The sequence below is a fragment of the Protomyctophum bolini genome (genome assembly GCF_963924005.1).
Source record: "Protomyctophum bolini genome assembly, chromosome: 13".
NCBI classification, from domain to species: domain Eukaryota; kingdom Metazoa; phylum Chordata; class Actinopteri; order Myctophiformes; family Myctophidae; genus Protomyctophum; species Protomyctophum bolini.
The window spans coordinates 7,806,662-7,821,914 of NC_137874.1; the positions used below are offsets into that span (position 1 = coordinate 7,806,662).

Consider the following 15,253-nt stretch of genomic DNA (forward strand, 5'->3'; position numbering starts at 1 on the left):
AAATTTTGATCCCACGATTTTGTAACCCAGTTTTCTTTTCACCCAGTGGCAATTATCTAATGTAATCCTGGGCGCTACACTTCCTCTGCCAACCTGGGGGGGCAGCAGACTGACCTCATGCCTCCTTCTATGCATGAGGAGTCCAAGCTGCTTCTTTTCACCTGACAGAGGGGAATTTCCCCGGCCGGACGTAGCGCGTGGAAGGGACACGTTATTCTGACCAGTTCCTTTCCCCTCCATCAGGCGCCCCGGCTGGCCAGGGGGAGGTAGTTTTAGAGACCAGGGTTACTGCATGTTTTTGTGAGGTTACCTACCCTAGGGGACACGGGGAGAACATGCAAACTCCACACAGAAAGGCCCTTTCGCCAACCACGCCTTCGGGTACGGGCACTGATGACACGGAGGAGGGAACACGCCGCCAGTGCCCACAGCGTCCCGAGCGGGAATCGAACCCAGGACCTTCTAGCTGTGAGGCCGCGGCGACAGCACTTTTTGGTAATTTCATAGTTTTAACTATACTCAAGTTAAAGTACAATTTTAGGCAATAAAATATATATATATTAGGGATGTGCCGATGAGACATTTTGGCTGATATCTATATCCGATATATTAATTGCCGATAACCGATATTGCCGATGTGACGTCTATATGATCTCATTCTGTATTGAAGAATTATTCGTCCATTCTGAAAAATACATGTAACAGGGTATCTGCACTGCAGGCTTAGGCAAGTCAGATTTGACTTAAATACAGTTTGACTTGAATACGGACTGATAAATTAATCGGTCTGATTAATTAATCTAATCGATGCAGATTAATCTAAAAACATCTAAAATCGCCCGATACCGATGTGTTTGCTGATTAATCTCCCATCACTAATATATATATATCCTGCTACCCTAATAGACAGGGGTACATAAGCACAGTGGCCGTTTATCCAACAGCTTTCTCCGACCGAACCACACTTTTACCACACATCTCTATATGCAAAATAAATTCGGCACACTCCCAGAATACATATAGGCTACATTTAATTGAAAGAAATGTCTTAATTACGCTATAAATATTGTTTTACATCACCACACGATCCCATGGGACAACTTTCTGTGACGTCAAAATCGTCATGTTTGCCAAACTCTCCACCAGCACAGAGCCTCCTCCCCCTTTCACTGCTCCTCTGTGCTGTGTGTGACCGACCCACTGTACTACTAAACGGACTCGCCCACTCTACAAACAACAACAACGTCAACAACAAAGTGAACAAACAAGACTCATGCTTGCCACCGCCAACAACTGGACTGGAATACATCATGCCACGACGAAAACGCTCCGCACTTTCTCAATACACGCCACACGTTTGCGAGCCAGTCACGCAAAAGAAACCAAAACAGGTCATCACAGCATGTTGCATGCGTGTGCTTCTCAGCTTCTCCAAACATTTGCCTGTGCGTGCTTCTGTGCGTGCTTAATCATTTGCACGCCCGTGCATCGTTTGTTCTTTCTGTGCTTTTCCCAAATCACATTGTGTGTGTGTGTGTGTGTGTGTGTAAACATTTGCCTGTGCGTGCTTAATCGCTTGCACGCCCGTGCATCGTTTGTTCTTTCAGTGCTTTTCCCACATCACATCGTGTGTGTGTGTGTGTGTGTGTGTGTGTGTGGCGCGTCGCCCTCCAGCTGCAATTGCGAGTGTGCGCAGATTTGAACCCAAACTCACGCACTATCCATGCACATTATTAATACTCGCCTATATTTACTACATCGCCCTGTTTGTGTGTGTGTGTGTGTGTGTGTGTGTGTGTGTGTCGCGTCGCCCTCCAGCCGCAATTATTACTCGCCTATATAACGACACTTTCACCCAGTATCAAGCTAAATGTGGACAGTGGAAGCCGTGTGTGTCACACCAAAACTGCTGACCTATACAATCCTGTAACGCCGTGCATTCTGTGCTTGCGTGCGCTTTTCCCAAATCTCAGTGATTTCTCCACACATCGCTCTGTGTGTGTGTGTGTGTGTGTGTGTGTGTGTGTGTGTGTGTGTGTGTGTCGCGTCGCCCTCCAGCTGCAATTGCGAGTGTGCGCTGTGTGCAGGGCACACTACTGAGTTTAAAAACACAGCTGAAACATGAAGTGGAATCTTTTGTTTGTGTAAAAAAAAAAGGGAATATCAACAAAACATATCTGTTTATTGTACACAATGCAATATTGAATGCAATGATATGGTGTGTCCTGTAAGCCAGGGATACTCAAATAGATTTACCTGTGGGCCACATTACAAAAATGGCAAGGGGCCAGGGGCCAGTAGATAAAATTACGACATTAATGATACTTGATAACTTCTCTCTTTCAATTGCTTTATTTTCGCAACATGTATCAAAGTACAATGTGCATGCACACAATATGTAAATAAATAAATGTGTTACATTTTCTTGCAGAAACACAAAGAGCTGTTTCCATAACTGCACAAATTATTGCACATAACATGAGTAGCTGTTATAATAACATAACATGAGTAGCTCTTTGCCTGCCTGCCTGCCTGCCTGCCTGTCTGTCTGTCTGTCTGTCCATGAGTAGTTATTTGTCTGTCTGTCAATGAGTAGCTGTCTTACTGTCTGCCTGTCTATGAGTAGATGTCTGCCTGCCTGTCTATGAGTAGCTGTCTGTCTGCCTGCCTGCCTGTCCAATTGTCCATGAGTAGCTGTCTGTCTGCCTGTCTGAGTAGCTGTCTGCCTGCCTGCCTAATTGTCCATGAGTAGCTGTCTGTCTGCCTGTCTATGAGTAGCTGTCTGCCTGCCTGCCTAATTGTCCATGAGTAGCTGTCTGTCTGCCTGTCTATGAGTAGCTGTCTGCCTTCCTGCCTGTCCAATTGTCCATGAGTAGCTGTCTGTCTGTCTATGAGTAGCTGTCTGCCTTCCTGCCTGTCCAATTGTCCATGAGTAGCTGTCTGCCTGCCTGTCCAATTCTCCATGAGTAGCTGTCTGTCTGCCTGTCTATGAGTAGCTGTCTGACTGCCTGCCTGTCCAATTCTCCATGAGTAGCTGTCTGTCTGTCTGCCTGTCTATGAGTAGCTGTCTGCCTGCCTGCCAGCCAGCAAGTTGGTTAACAGAAAATAAATTGTTATGGCTGAGTAAAATAAAATACAATAAACACAATTTGCCTGAAAATAGATTACCCAGCTATGACCTTTTTCATGAAAAAAAAGGAGTAGTGATATGGCTGACTGAGTAAAATAAAACAATCTACCTGAAAATAGATAGCTATAAGTGAAGAGCAATTTCCGCAATTACCATTTCCGCAATTTCCGCAATTTCCATTTCCGCAATTTCCATTTCCACCATTTCCGCAATTACCATTTCCGCAATTTCCGCAATTTTTATTTCCACCATTTCCGCAATTTCCGCAATTTCCATTTCCATTTCCAACTATTAATGGCAGCTGGGTTTCATCATTCAAATAAAATAGAATTCTGTCCGTTTAGCTATAAAATTATGTCAGGGAATAGGGATACACAGTACATGTCTTTCATTTGCATTGCATCTCCCCCCCCCCCCCAAGCTTTTATTTTCGTTCGAGTAATAGTACAACTCTAATAGTATTACTTATAATAATGTAATTAAAGATAACTTCATTCAGATTTATTTATTTTTATTTCATTTTCCAGATTTTTTTTTCTTCTTTTTTTTAGATTTTCATTGGTGGGCCAGTCATAATGGTCCCCCGGGCCTGATGTGGCCCGCGAGCCTGAGGTTGAGTATCACTGCTGTAAGCCCATGTGGGCTGGGCGCCTTTGGTGCATGACACAAAAATAAAGAAATCTATCTATCTATCTATTCAGGCCCATTCAATTAATCTATCACTACATTAGTTGCCTGTTCAAACTAAACTACACTTTATGAAATCATTGTTGCAGCCTACACACATATATTCAGGCCCATTCAGAACACATTTCCCAAATCTCAGTGATTTATCCACACATCGCTCTGTGTGTGTGTGTGTTGGCGTGTGTGTGTGTCGCGTCGCCCTCCAGCTGCAATTGCCAGTGTGCGCTGTGTGCAGGGCACACTACTGAGTTTAAAAACACAGCTGAAACATGAAGTGGAGTCTGTCAACTCCCGCAATTTCTTTCTTCCCATATTGCGCTGCAACGACACTGGGATGAGGCCCCCGAAGGGGGCCGAAATTCTAGTATGTATAATTTGTATTAGACCATTACTGTGTTCTTGTACCAGAGCCACTTGTTTCAACAGTCATGGATCAGTCTGTATGATCGCCTGGTGTTCCGTTTCAACCTGGTAAGGAGGCCATACAGCTTGTAATAGCAATTTGTTATAAAATCTGCTATTTTTGGCCAATATTTACCCCCCAGAATATGAATGCGGCGTTCAAAGTGGTTATTTCGTATTCCCTATTTTTTTCCCGGTATATATCATAATAATTTATATAATTGTGCACTGAGAAAGAGACTTATTTGCTGCTGTTTGTCTGGACTCTGACCCTCGGTCGCAGAATTCAGTTTTGGGTTATGTTGAACCCTCACACCAGCGTAGGACCTCTCTGGGGCTACTGAATCACTCAAGCCTCTCCACCACGGTCTCAGCAATAAGAGATGAGGTGGCCCTTAAAAGGACTTTTTTTAAAGTAAAGTAGCTTTTAAAAAATCACACCCTTGTGAATTGAGGGGCGCTCTTATGTTTGTTTAAGCAATGTGTGCACTAATTGTTTTAGTCCTCAACACAAACGTTAAATTTCTCTTTATTGTGTATGGCGTTTTCTTAAACGAGCATCGTTGAAAAACAAACATTAAAGCTGTATATAGGAGGGGCTAGTGCCCCTCAAAACAGCCCTTATTAAATCTAAATAAAAGTTTTATTCAATTCATATTTTATATTTTAGTATTATATTAATTGTCCTTTTATCCACAATTAATCTTGTTTTTGAGGCGCTGAACGTACCTGAAAATTGTGAAACTTTGCACACACAAGTGGCGAAAAGTTACGTATTTTAACCGCCTCAAAATCGCTCAGCGTACACAACACCTTACCGAGGAAGTTATCGAAAGTGAGTTTTTGTAAAATGGTGTGACCGTTGCAAAGTGTCAAACTTGAACGCCAAGCAGGAAGTGTAAATAGCATATCTACAAGATCAGGTTTTTGATCTCTCCTGATTTTGCTATAACGTCTCAACGGTTTGTCATACAGACTTGTGGGCAGTACCATTGGACGTGGTTCGGAGTTCTTGTCCTTCATTTGTGTAACTTAGCCCCACCCCCTCTTCTGAGTGGTCGAAATCTGATAGTTCCTATTTTTTTGTGATAACCTCTGTCGTAATTGATTGGTCGATATGTCATACGTAGTTCCTATCATTTGCCACAACTTTTGAACAGTTTGTCGTACAGTGATTTTTATTATAATCTTGAATGGGCGAGGGGACCTCACTGACTAGAGGCCCACAATTGTTGTCGTCTTGTACGTAGAAGTGCACCTCACCACGTAATGTGGACCAAGCTGTCACTGAGGCTGAGCCACAACACCCATGTTTTGGGGCCTTCCCATCACTCTAGACACCGAGTTGCGGGACAGTCCCATACCGCTCACAGTCCTGTTTGAGCTCGGCCTGAAGGGTCTTGGAGCTTGCCGTGAGAGATTCTTCCGATAACCAGTTGGTGGTGGGTGTTGTTGGGGTACCTGACCATCATAACATTCTCCTTTTTGCTCGCAAACATATCCATGCGGTCTTGAGCTATTCCTCTCCAACTCTTCCACCATCCTCTCTCTCTTCTGCACCTCAATGATCCCCTCTTTGCCTTTCTTCTCCAACTCCTCCACGGCCATTCGCCACACGCTCGCTCTATCCGTCAGCTTGCTGTTACGTTGCCCCTTGGAGCGAAGCACCTTCTCCTGTACCCTGAGATCTGTATCCCTTTTCCTCCTCGCTTCAGTCACATTCCTCTCTGGCCTATTTTCTGTCCTCAATTGCTTAACCTCTGGTTCGGCGATCTCCCTGATCCTGTTTACCACTCTCTTACCCTCCACCCTCTTGTTCTTCCACCTTGCCATCTTACCCTCTGGCCCCCATTTCTCCCTCACTACGATCTTCTGTTCCTCCAGCACCTCCTTATTCCCCTCCGTCTTTGCTCCTATCTCCTCAGAAGACTCTGCTGAGTGGGGATCACATGTGGGCAAGATTTCCTTCTCCGTCTCCTCCGCCACCATGTTCTGCTCCACCTTCTCCTCTGTGTTTGATTCCAGTTGCTGGTCCTCAGGAGACGGGCAGGAGAGCGTATCGATAGGCTGCTCTGCCGAGTGGGGCTCACGCGCAGGCATGCTTTTCTTGACCTTCTCCACCGCCATCTTCCGTTCATCATCCTCCATCCAGATGAAGGAGAACATGTTGATTTTCTCTTGTAAGTGGGGGAACCACGGAGCCTGGCTCTTCTCAACCGCTTCGTTCTTCTCCAACCCATTCATCTCTTCTTCTGGTTTTGCTGCCAGCAGCTCGGCAGGAGGTCGATAGCCGAAGTAGAACTCATTGATGGGCTTTTCTAAGTAGGGCTCCCACATGGATTGGCTTTTTCTCTCCTTACCACCATCTGTGACCACCACCTCCTTCGTCTCCAGCCTCTTGTTCACATTCTTCGTTGGCTCGGGCAGATCCTGTGGCACGGTGTGGCCCTGAGATGACTGCATGGAGTGAGTGCTAATCTCTCCATCAGTAGTGGGGCGGGTGACGATCTCTACCGCACCGTAGGGGTGAGTGAGGTGGGTGCTGGTTTCTCCATCAGCGTAGGAAGAGTCAGAGGACAGACACTGTTTTGGAGAAAGACTTTGAATGTCATCACATGCTCTGAAGGCCTGTCCTGTGTGTGGCCTGCATGCAGCTGTTTGCATCACGTTGTCAGGAGTTGAACGCTCCTCTATCAGCTTCTCTACTTCACTCTCCTGCTCCTCTACCAGCTCCCTATCTACTCTCTCCTTCTGCTCTGTCTTCTGCAGCTCCTTTGTTTCCTCAACTACTTTCTTCTGCTCCTTCTGCAACTCTTTTTTGTCCCCCTCCTCTTTCTCCTCTTTGTCCCCATCCTGCTGTACCACTCCATTTGTCTCCTCTTTCATCACCCTTTCTTTTTCCTCTTTGCTAACGTCCTGTACCGACCCATTCGTCTCCGCTTTATTCACCGGCCTTTTCTTCTTCTTGTTCTTGTAAAAATTCTGTATCTCGAGTTCCTCCCGTTCAGGGCAATGCTCTGACACGTTGAGGCCCTGTGCTGACGGGGCGGTGCAGGCGCTGGTCTCTCTGCAAGCGTAGGGGTCAGTGGGGGGGTGGATGCTGACATCTCCAGCCGCATAGGGGTCAGGGGACGTCAGACACCGTTTTGGGGAAGACCTTTCAGTCAGATTCTTAATTTTACTACTCTCCTGCTCTGTCTTCTCCTGATCTACCCTTTTCCTTTCTGGCTGCTCTATTTTTCTCTCTTGTTCTTCTATCTGCTCCTCGGTCTTCTTTACATTCCTCCTCTCCTCCTCTGTTCTCTCCTCTTTCCTCCTGTCCTGCTGTTCCTGCTCCTCCCTTTTGTCTTCCACCTTCTCTTCCTGCTTTTTGTTTAAGTCCTGTATCCTGTCATTGCTCTCCAACTTCCGTCCTGTTCCAATTGCCTGTGGAACTGAATCGGTGGACGGCACCCTCCTCTTCATCTTCTTATGAGATGACCCCTTACTGGGCTTTTCCTTTTCTGTGCCCCGGAAGGTCTGTTCCTTGGGGTGCGTTGCTAATGTCAACATATTCGCAGGTGTTCTTGTTGGAAACAAATCTGATGTTTGAGGAATTTCTCTTGTATTTTCCTTAATTAAATTCAACACAATTCAACTGAACTTCAGCTTCGGTTCAGTAAAGTGTAGGTCTAATGAAATGAAATTACTTTGGTCTCGTCTGGGTTTCTTGCTTTGAGGATTTTCTTTTGTATTCTTAAATATATCCGAACACAATTCAACACAACTTCAGCTTAGGTTAAATCAAATGACTAAGCCTCGTCTGGTCTGTTCTCATCCTCGTCTAGTATTATCCTTCTTAAAAGAGGTGTGCACCCAATCCGGCAAATACTGTCCAAATGAGAGGTAAATCACTGACGGGCCTTTTAAAGGCAGTGTCGCTACGTCACTATGATGCCACAGGGTACGCCGAGTCACAGGTAACCATATGGAAGGCCAATGTAGAGAAGATCATGTGTACGGATGAGCTAAATATGGAGATATGGTGTGCCATCAGGACGTCATCAAAAATCCTGGAATCCAGAGTGACAACTAGGTGTTGTACATAATGAGGTTTCCAACCAAAAAAGATTATATAATTTGAAGTGCAGCTGTTCACTGCCAGAATGGAAATGAGACAAAAAAAAGTAACTCTGTTACGTTATTGATGATTATGATTACTTGCAACAAAAGGTAATGTGTTACTGTGAAAATTAACGTATCAGTTACTTTAAAAAGGGCTCCCATTAATGAATGCCCATATAGCCTTCAAAGTAAGGTCAGTACTGTCATTGTGTTGGAGAATAATTATACAAGTCTATGGTCAGTCACACCATTGAGTGTTTGATGCGTTTTGTGCGTGCATGCTCTCTCTGCTTTCACTTGGAGGGGTACGAACATGGCAGATGCCATAGCTGAAGGGTACGAACATATTCGAACTTCGCAGAGAAAAATTAACTATATTTTGATGACAATACTTTTGTACTTTTACTCAAGTAGTTCATACTGTGTCACAACATTGCTTAAAACATGGTCAACAAGATCCCCCATTAGAGGATGACTGTGTCACATTTTGGTCTACAACGTTTAGCCCATTAGTTAATAGCCAGAGTGATTTTCCAGTGTGCGCAGTAGAACACCTAATATAGTACCAAAGTCCTGGCAACACTCCCACTACCCCTTTGTCCTATTGAAATCACCATAGGGAAATCCAAATTCACGTCATATAATAAACAAATCAGCCCTGCGATTCTTTCAGTTTTCTGATTTTGAGTTATATTTGATATTGTCTACGTGATTCTAAGTAAATATATTTTCGTATTATTCGGATAAACGTCAGTTGATACTTTATATCCATGAGTAAAATTGACAGGCTAATTTGTTTACTTCTGGAACACCGTTATGAACTGCTGGGATGTCGGAAGAGAACTTTGGTTCGCTATAAAGAGAGCAGTACCTAAATAAAAAAACAAGCGCAATCTTTCAAGAGCTACAGAGAACATTTTGTATTTGCAGCCTATTACTGTAAATTGTGTATTATAGTTCTCTAAAATGTGTCTGATTCCTTTTATACCGTGATTATGTTCTAAATGATTTTCCAGATTTCTAATCTATGCTCAGAATGTATGTGCAACTGGTGTTGCCCACTTGGGACTGCAGATTAAAGTTTTCTCTTATCCGTGTAGCAAGATATGTATTGTGCATTTCCCGCTATATTTTCAATAAAAATATGATCAATCAAACACAATAAAGGCAGTAAAATAAAGGCAGTAATGCATAGACGTCAGATATTGAGTGTATAAACTGACATATAAATTATGTTCGGCTGTCCAAAACCGCTACTTTTCAGGTTTCAAATACAAAAATAGAAAGTATGTCATTAATTTAGCAAAAAAACTAAAAAAGTTCAAATATGGAGATAAGAGGTTTCTGCCCACATACATTTACAGAAAACGGCCTCAGGTCTAAATCCATCTAAAGGTCTAAATCAGGTCTAAGTCCATTCAGTTGGCGGTGATGGTAAGTCATTTAGTCAAACCCTGGAGGTGGCAGGTGGTCCGGATCTGGCTCTGGGGGCCCGTACGGGTCAAAGCGGGCTCCTGGGGGTACAGCTCCTGGAGGCAGGATGCCTGGGATCCCGCTGGATGGGTCAAACCGTGACGGAATTGTGTGTCGCGGATCCACTTGACTCCCACCGCCCTGTGGATTAAACGGGTCCAGATCCGCTCCCCCTACCGCAAACGGATCCGGCCATTGTGGCTGTACGTCATGCCGGGTGTGTCGAGTAGGGATGCGTAAAGGGTCGTCTTCAACTTCTCTCCGTCGCCACCGCCCCTCTTGCTCCTCATCTCGCCCGTGTGCTGACGCCTTCTTCTTTGCCTTCGACCCATGTGGCGACGGTCCCTCTGGAGCTGACAGGAGCTGCGTTGTCACCTTCTCCGTCAGACTGTCGGCGTCCTTGTACACGTGGTCAAACGAATGCAGCCACTCGGCATCCACGTGATCCCTGACGTCCACGGTCAAGGCCGAGTCCTGCTGTGTGCTGTGGTTCATCAGGTTGAAGATCACGAGGTTGGCGTCAACAGTGGTGGCTTTGAGCTGGTAGTGGCTGGTGCCGTCGTTGGCTTGGTAACGTAGCGTGTACAACTCCTTGTTGTTGTTCCAGTCTGCGGGGAGCAACTCCGACCTCCTATCAGCGCTGCCGGGCTCGTCTCCAGAGCCCAAACACTTGTATCCGTTCTTGATAATGGCCCAGTGAACAAAACACACGACTGCATCTTGGGTGCAGCTGATGCTGCCTGCGACGAGAGTGTAAACTGACTCTAATCCTTCCATCGTCTTTGGTTTAGCGTGCCGCTCTGCCGCTGGTTCTTTACGTTGGTCAGCAGGTGTTTTAGGTTGTGATCACAAGAGACAGCCATGCATTCCGGTTTTAAGATACTCGCATCATTAATGATGTCAGAAAGGATTACGCTACTTTGCGTAATATATGCTCCAAATATGGAGGTCCATGAAATCATATTGGCCTCTAGGTATTGGATAACCATGGCAATTTGATATCAGCAAACATGGATGAGGTGAAAAGCATTTTTAACAGGTTGTAGGGAGAACCGAAGAGAAATCGAAAAGGGAATAAGAAAATAAACAATACATTTGATCAGACGATTAGTCACCTCCATTTATTACATTAATGTACAGTTTTCACCTGTTTTACTAAACGGTATTATGGAACTCGGTGTAGGTTCCTTCTTGTTATCATGAGCAAAAGAAAGAAAGTTCTCACTTCCACTGCTAGTAAAATAATCTAAAATAAATATCCTTATGTCAACCTTCAGGGGCCTCACCTGCAGACGAAACAATTGCAGGTTCTCCCTTCAACTGCAGTTCTCCAGGCCATCGTTCTTAATTGGATTGCAGATCGGCAGTATTGTGTAGCTTTACAGCTTTTAAGCTGTATCAACTTGTTCTCCATGGCAAAAGAAAATTAAACAGTTCTCACCGCTGCAAATAAAAATATATACTTGCTTACTTTACTTACGCTGCCTATAGCGAACCAAGGGCTTTTCCAGACATCCCGGTCCTGAGCCAGCTGTCCCATATGTGTGGCCAGATCCCTTCACATCTGCATCCAGGTCACGGCACCAGGTCTTGGTCTGACCCTCCACAGAGCGTTGACTTGTTTGTTTCCACAGTTCCAGGTTGCTAATTTGTGTTTGGCCAATGCCTGGATTCTTTCCAGGCATTCATCAAAAACGTATACATGCAAATGTATATCTTCTATGAATCTCAATTAAAAACACAGGACCACAATGGAAACAAGCCCTCTGGACTTTGTGTTATCCTTTTAGCATCACCATATAACTTTACCTCTGTAAATTTATTAACAATGTCGCTATTGCAAAAATAAAGGAGAATACTTTCAAATACCAAATGTCTTCTGGGAATCAGTGTTCTCACGGGCAAAAGAAAATTAAACAATAAAAGTCATATACTGTCATGAACAAAAAAATTAACAGTTCTCAGATGTTAAACCGATAGAATGAAACATACTGTATGTCTTCTGGGACTCTGTATCAGCTATTTATCATGGACAAAAAAAAGAAAGAAAGTAGACTTACACGTTCTATGAGAAGAGTCAACAATGCATAGTGGGGATTTTAGCTTTGGGAGGGGGGGGGGGGGGCTGGGTTGAGGTGAAATGATCACAATCTTTGATTGTATTCCTTTGTGACAGTTTGAATTTAGCTGGTATTGTTAAGTTAGGGTTGTACAGTTATTTCGTGCGAGGTTCACAGAGCTCCACATTAAGCAGCCACATTGTTGTAGTTTTGTTTTTAATCACTTTCAGCAGCTAAACTTTATTATGATTATTAATATTATTGTTATTATTATTATTGATTTATTTGTATTTTTACGGCATAGCTCTGTAGCGGTAGCCATCTATAATAAGTGGGTCTGCCTGGAGCTAATCTTGAAAAATACTTGGCCAAATGTCTATTGCACTGCATAGGCGCTAGCCTATTCTTAGTTCACATCATGTTCTGTATGTTTCCAACTTTACTTTTGTTTTCAAATGAAAGTCAAAGGGTGACACCATGACATCAGAGGCAAGTTGTCTATAAGGAAATGAATGGTTGTAGGTAATCGGGCTTAAATAGTCTCATAGTCTGGCCAGATGGGGTCCAAAATATTGGACCCCAGTGCACGTACTGGCCCACACCATACATACAACCCTAATCATAACCACATACGGAAGGCACGGGGTGAGTCTTAACCAGCCACGTAGTCTGCCTAATGCGCAGTCCCCGTTCTGTGCAGGTGTTGCCTACAGTATATCCATTAAACGACAACGTCTTCATGGAAACTTCGCACCACTCCATTGGGTTTCAATCAGGAGGTCAATACCATATTGCTCAAAGAGCTGCTTGAGCAGTAAAGAGACTCTTTGAGCCTGGGGCCTCTTGGAGCTCGCAGTGAGGGATGTTTCCGGTAAACAGTTGTTGAGGGATGTCGCCGATAAGTAGTTGGTGAGGGATATTTTCCAATAACAGTTGGTGAGGGTTGTCTCGGATAAACAGTTGGTGAGGGATTGTTCCTGCTAAGAGTTGGTGAGGGATGTTTCCGATAAACAGTTGGTGAGGGATTGTTCCTGCTAAGAGTTGGTGAGGGATGTTTCCGATAAACAGTTGGTGAGGGATTTTTCCCAATAACAGTTGGTGAGGGATGTTTCCGATAAACAGTTGGTGAGGGATGTTTCCGATAAACAGTTGGTGAGGGATTGTTCCTGATAACAGTTGGTGAGGGATGTTTCCGATAAACAGTTGGTGAGGGATTTTCCCCAATAACAGTTGGTGAGGGATGTTTCCGATAAACAGTTGGTGAGGGATGTTTCCGATAAACAGTTGGTGAGGGATGTTTCCGATAAACAGTTGGTGAGGAATGTTTCCGATAAACTGTTGGTGAGGGATGTTTCCGATAAACGGTTGGTGAGGGATGTTTCCCATAAAAGGTTGGTGAGGGATATTTCTGATTAACAGTTGTTGAGGGATGTTTATGATAAACAGTTGTTATGGGATATTTCTGATAAACAGTTGTTGAGGGATGTTTCTGATGAATAGTTTGCAGGGGATGTTTTCGATAAACGGTTGGCGAGGGATGTTCTCGATAAACGGTTGGTGAGGGATGTTTCTGATACACATTTGGTGAGCATTGAGGTACCGGACCCACTGAACTTTCTTCCTTTTGCTTATCAACAACGTGTGGTGTCAAGCTAATGTCCTTCCTCTCTTCCACCATCCTCTCTCTCTTTTCCATGTCAGTCACCCCCTCCTTCACTTTCTTCTCCAACTCCTCCACAGCCATCAGCCACTCGCTAGCCTTGGTCTCCCACTTTCTGAAACGATTCTTCCTGGAGCGAAGGACCTTCTCGCACAGCTCCAGTTGCACCTTCTTCTCCCCCCTTTTCTTCCTCTCTTCTACTTCCTTTTTCCTCTCCTCATACCTCGTTTTTATCTTCGGCTGCTTCACCTGCGCCTCCGGTTCAGTAAACGTCCTCATCTTAATCATTACCTTCTTACCCTCCTCTACCCCCCTCTTCTTCCTACCCACCTTGCCCTCTAGCCTCCTCTCCCATTTCTTCTCCACCATCTTTTGCTCCTCCCCTTCCACCACGTGTGCCTCCTTCTTCTCCGTTTTTGCTTCAGGCTCCTCCGCGGACAGGAAGGAGAATGCATCTATGGGGTTCACTAGGCAGGCCTCGGCTGCGGACAGGCTTTTCTTCTCCATCACCTCCTTATTCTCATCCTCCGCTTTTTCTCCCGGCTCCTTGATAGACAGGAAGGAGAACCTGTTGATGAAGTGGGCCTCTGATGTGGCCAGGGTTTCTCTCTCCTCTTTCGCCTTATTCTCTGCAGAAGACGGGAAGAAGAAGGAGAATGTGTTATTGATGGGCTCTGCCAAGTGGGGCTGCCATGGGTGAGCGGGTAGGCTGTTACTCTTCACCACTAACTTCTCATCCTCCTCCCCCTCCGACTCTTTCTCCTCTGATGTTGCCTGCAGCTCCTTGTAGGACGGATAGAAGAAGCAGAACGTATTGATGGGCTTTGCTAAGTGCGGCTCCCATGTGGGATAACTGTTCTTCTCCATCTTATGTTCATCCTCCTCCGTATTCGGGTTGAAGTAGGTGGAGGTATTGGCATGCTGGGCCCCATCCTGTTTGACCATGTGGGGCTCCCACACTGGCAGGCTCTCCTTCTCCACCACCATCTTCTGTTCCTCCTCCTCCTCCCCATTCTGCTTTGATGAGAAGAACGAGAACGTAAAGGGCTCTTCTTTGTGGGGCTCCCACATCATGGGCAGGCTAGTCTTCGCCACCGCCGCCTTATCCTCCTGCTTCGATATTGCTTCCAGCTCCTCGGGAGACGGGAAGAACATATTGATGGGCTCTGCTAAGTGAGGCTCCCATGCAGGCAGGCTATTCTTCACGGCCATCTTCTGTTCGTCCTCATTCTCCTCTGGTCTTTTTTCAAGTTCCTCTGGAGAAGGAAAGAAGGAATACTTATTCATGGGCCCTGCTAAGTGGGGCTCCTCCCATGGTTTTGCTTCCAGCTCTTCGGGAGACGGGAAGAAGTTGAACTGAATGGGGTCTGCTAAGTGTGGCTCCCACGCTCCCAGGCCTGCAGTCCTCTCCTCCTTCACCACCTCCTTACCGTCTTCCACTTCGGTCGACAGTCGAGCCCAATCCTGTTGGTGGCTCTGTGCTGATGGAATGGTGTGAGGGCTGGTCTCCCTAACTACATTATAGGGGTGGGTGGAGTGGGTGCTGCATTTCGCTCCTTCAGTGTAAGGTTGAGCGGGATGGGCGCTGGTCTGACCATCAGTATTGGTGTCAGGAGACGGACACTGTTTTGGAGAAAACCTTTGGATGTCCTCATCTTCATCACATGCTCCAAAGGTCTGTCCTGTATTTGGCCTGAATGTAGATGTTTCAGGCGTTGAATACTGCTCCATAAGCTT

The 15,253-nt window shown here is 45.2% G+C and overlaps 2 protein-coding genes across 2 annotated transcripts in view; both read right to left on the reverse strand.

Moving 5' to 3' along the window:
- Nucleotides 1-15,253, reverse strand: part of LOC308327279 (uncharacterized protein) — a 551,554-nt gene that overhangs the window by 213,637 nt on the left and 322,664 nt on the right. The gene's annotated exons all lie outside the window — the stretch shown is intronic.
- Nucleotides 9,767-10,573, reverse strand: LOC308327503 (proteasome inhibitor PI31 subunit-like; the record flags this gene model as incomplete). The annotated part of the gene is made up of 1 exon (XM_080781025.1): nt 9,767-10,573. The coding sequence occupies one exon, from the start codon at nt 10,571-10,573 to the stop codon at nt 9,767-9,769; it is 807 nt and encodes a 268-aa protein (XP_080637151.1).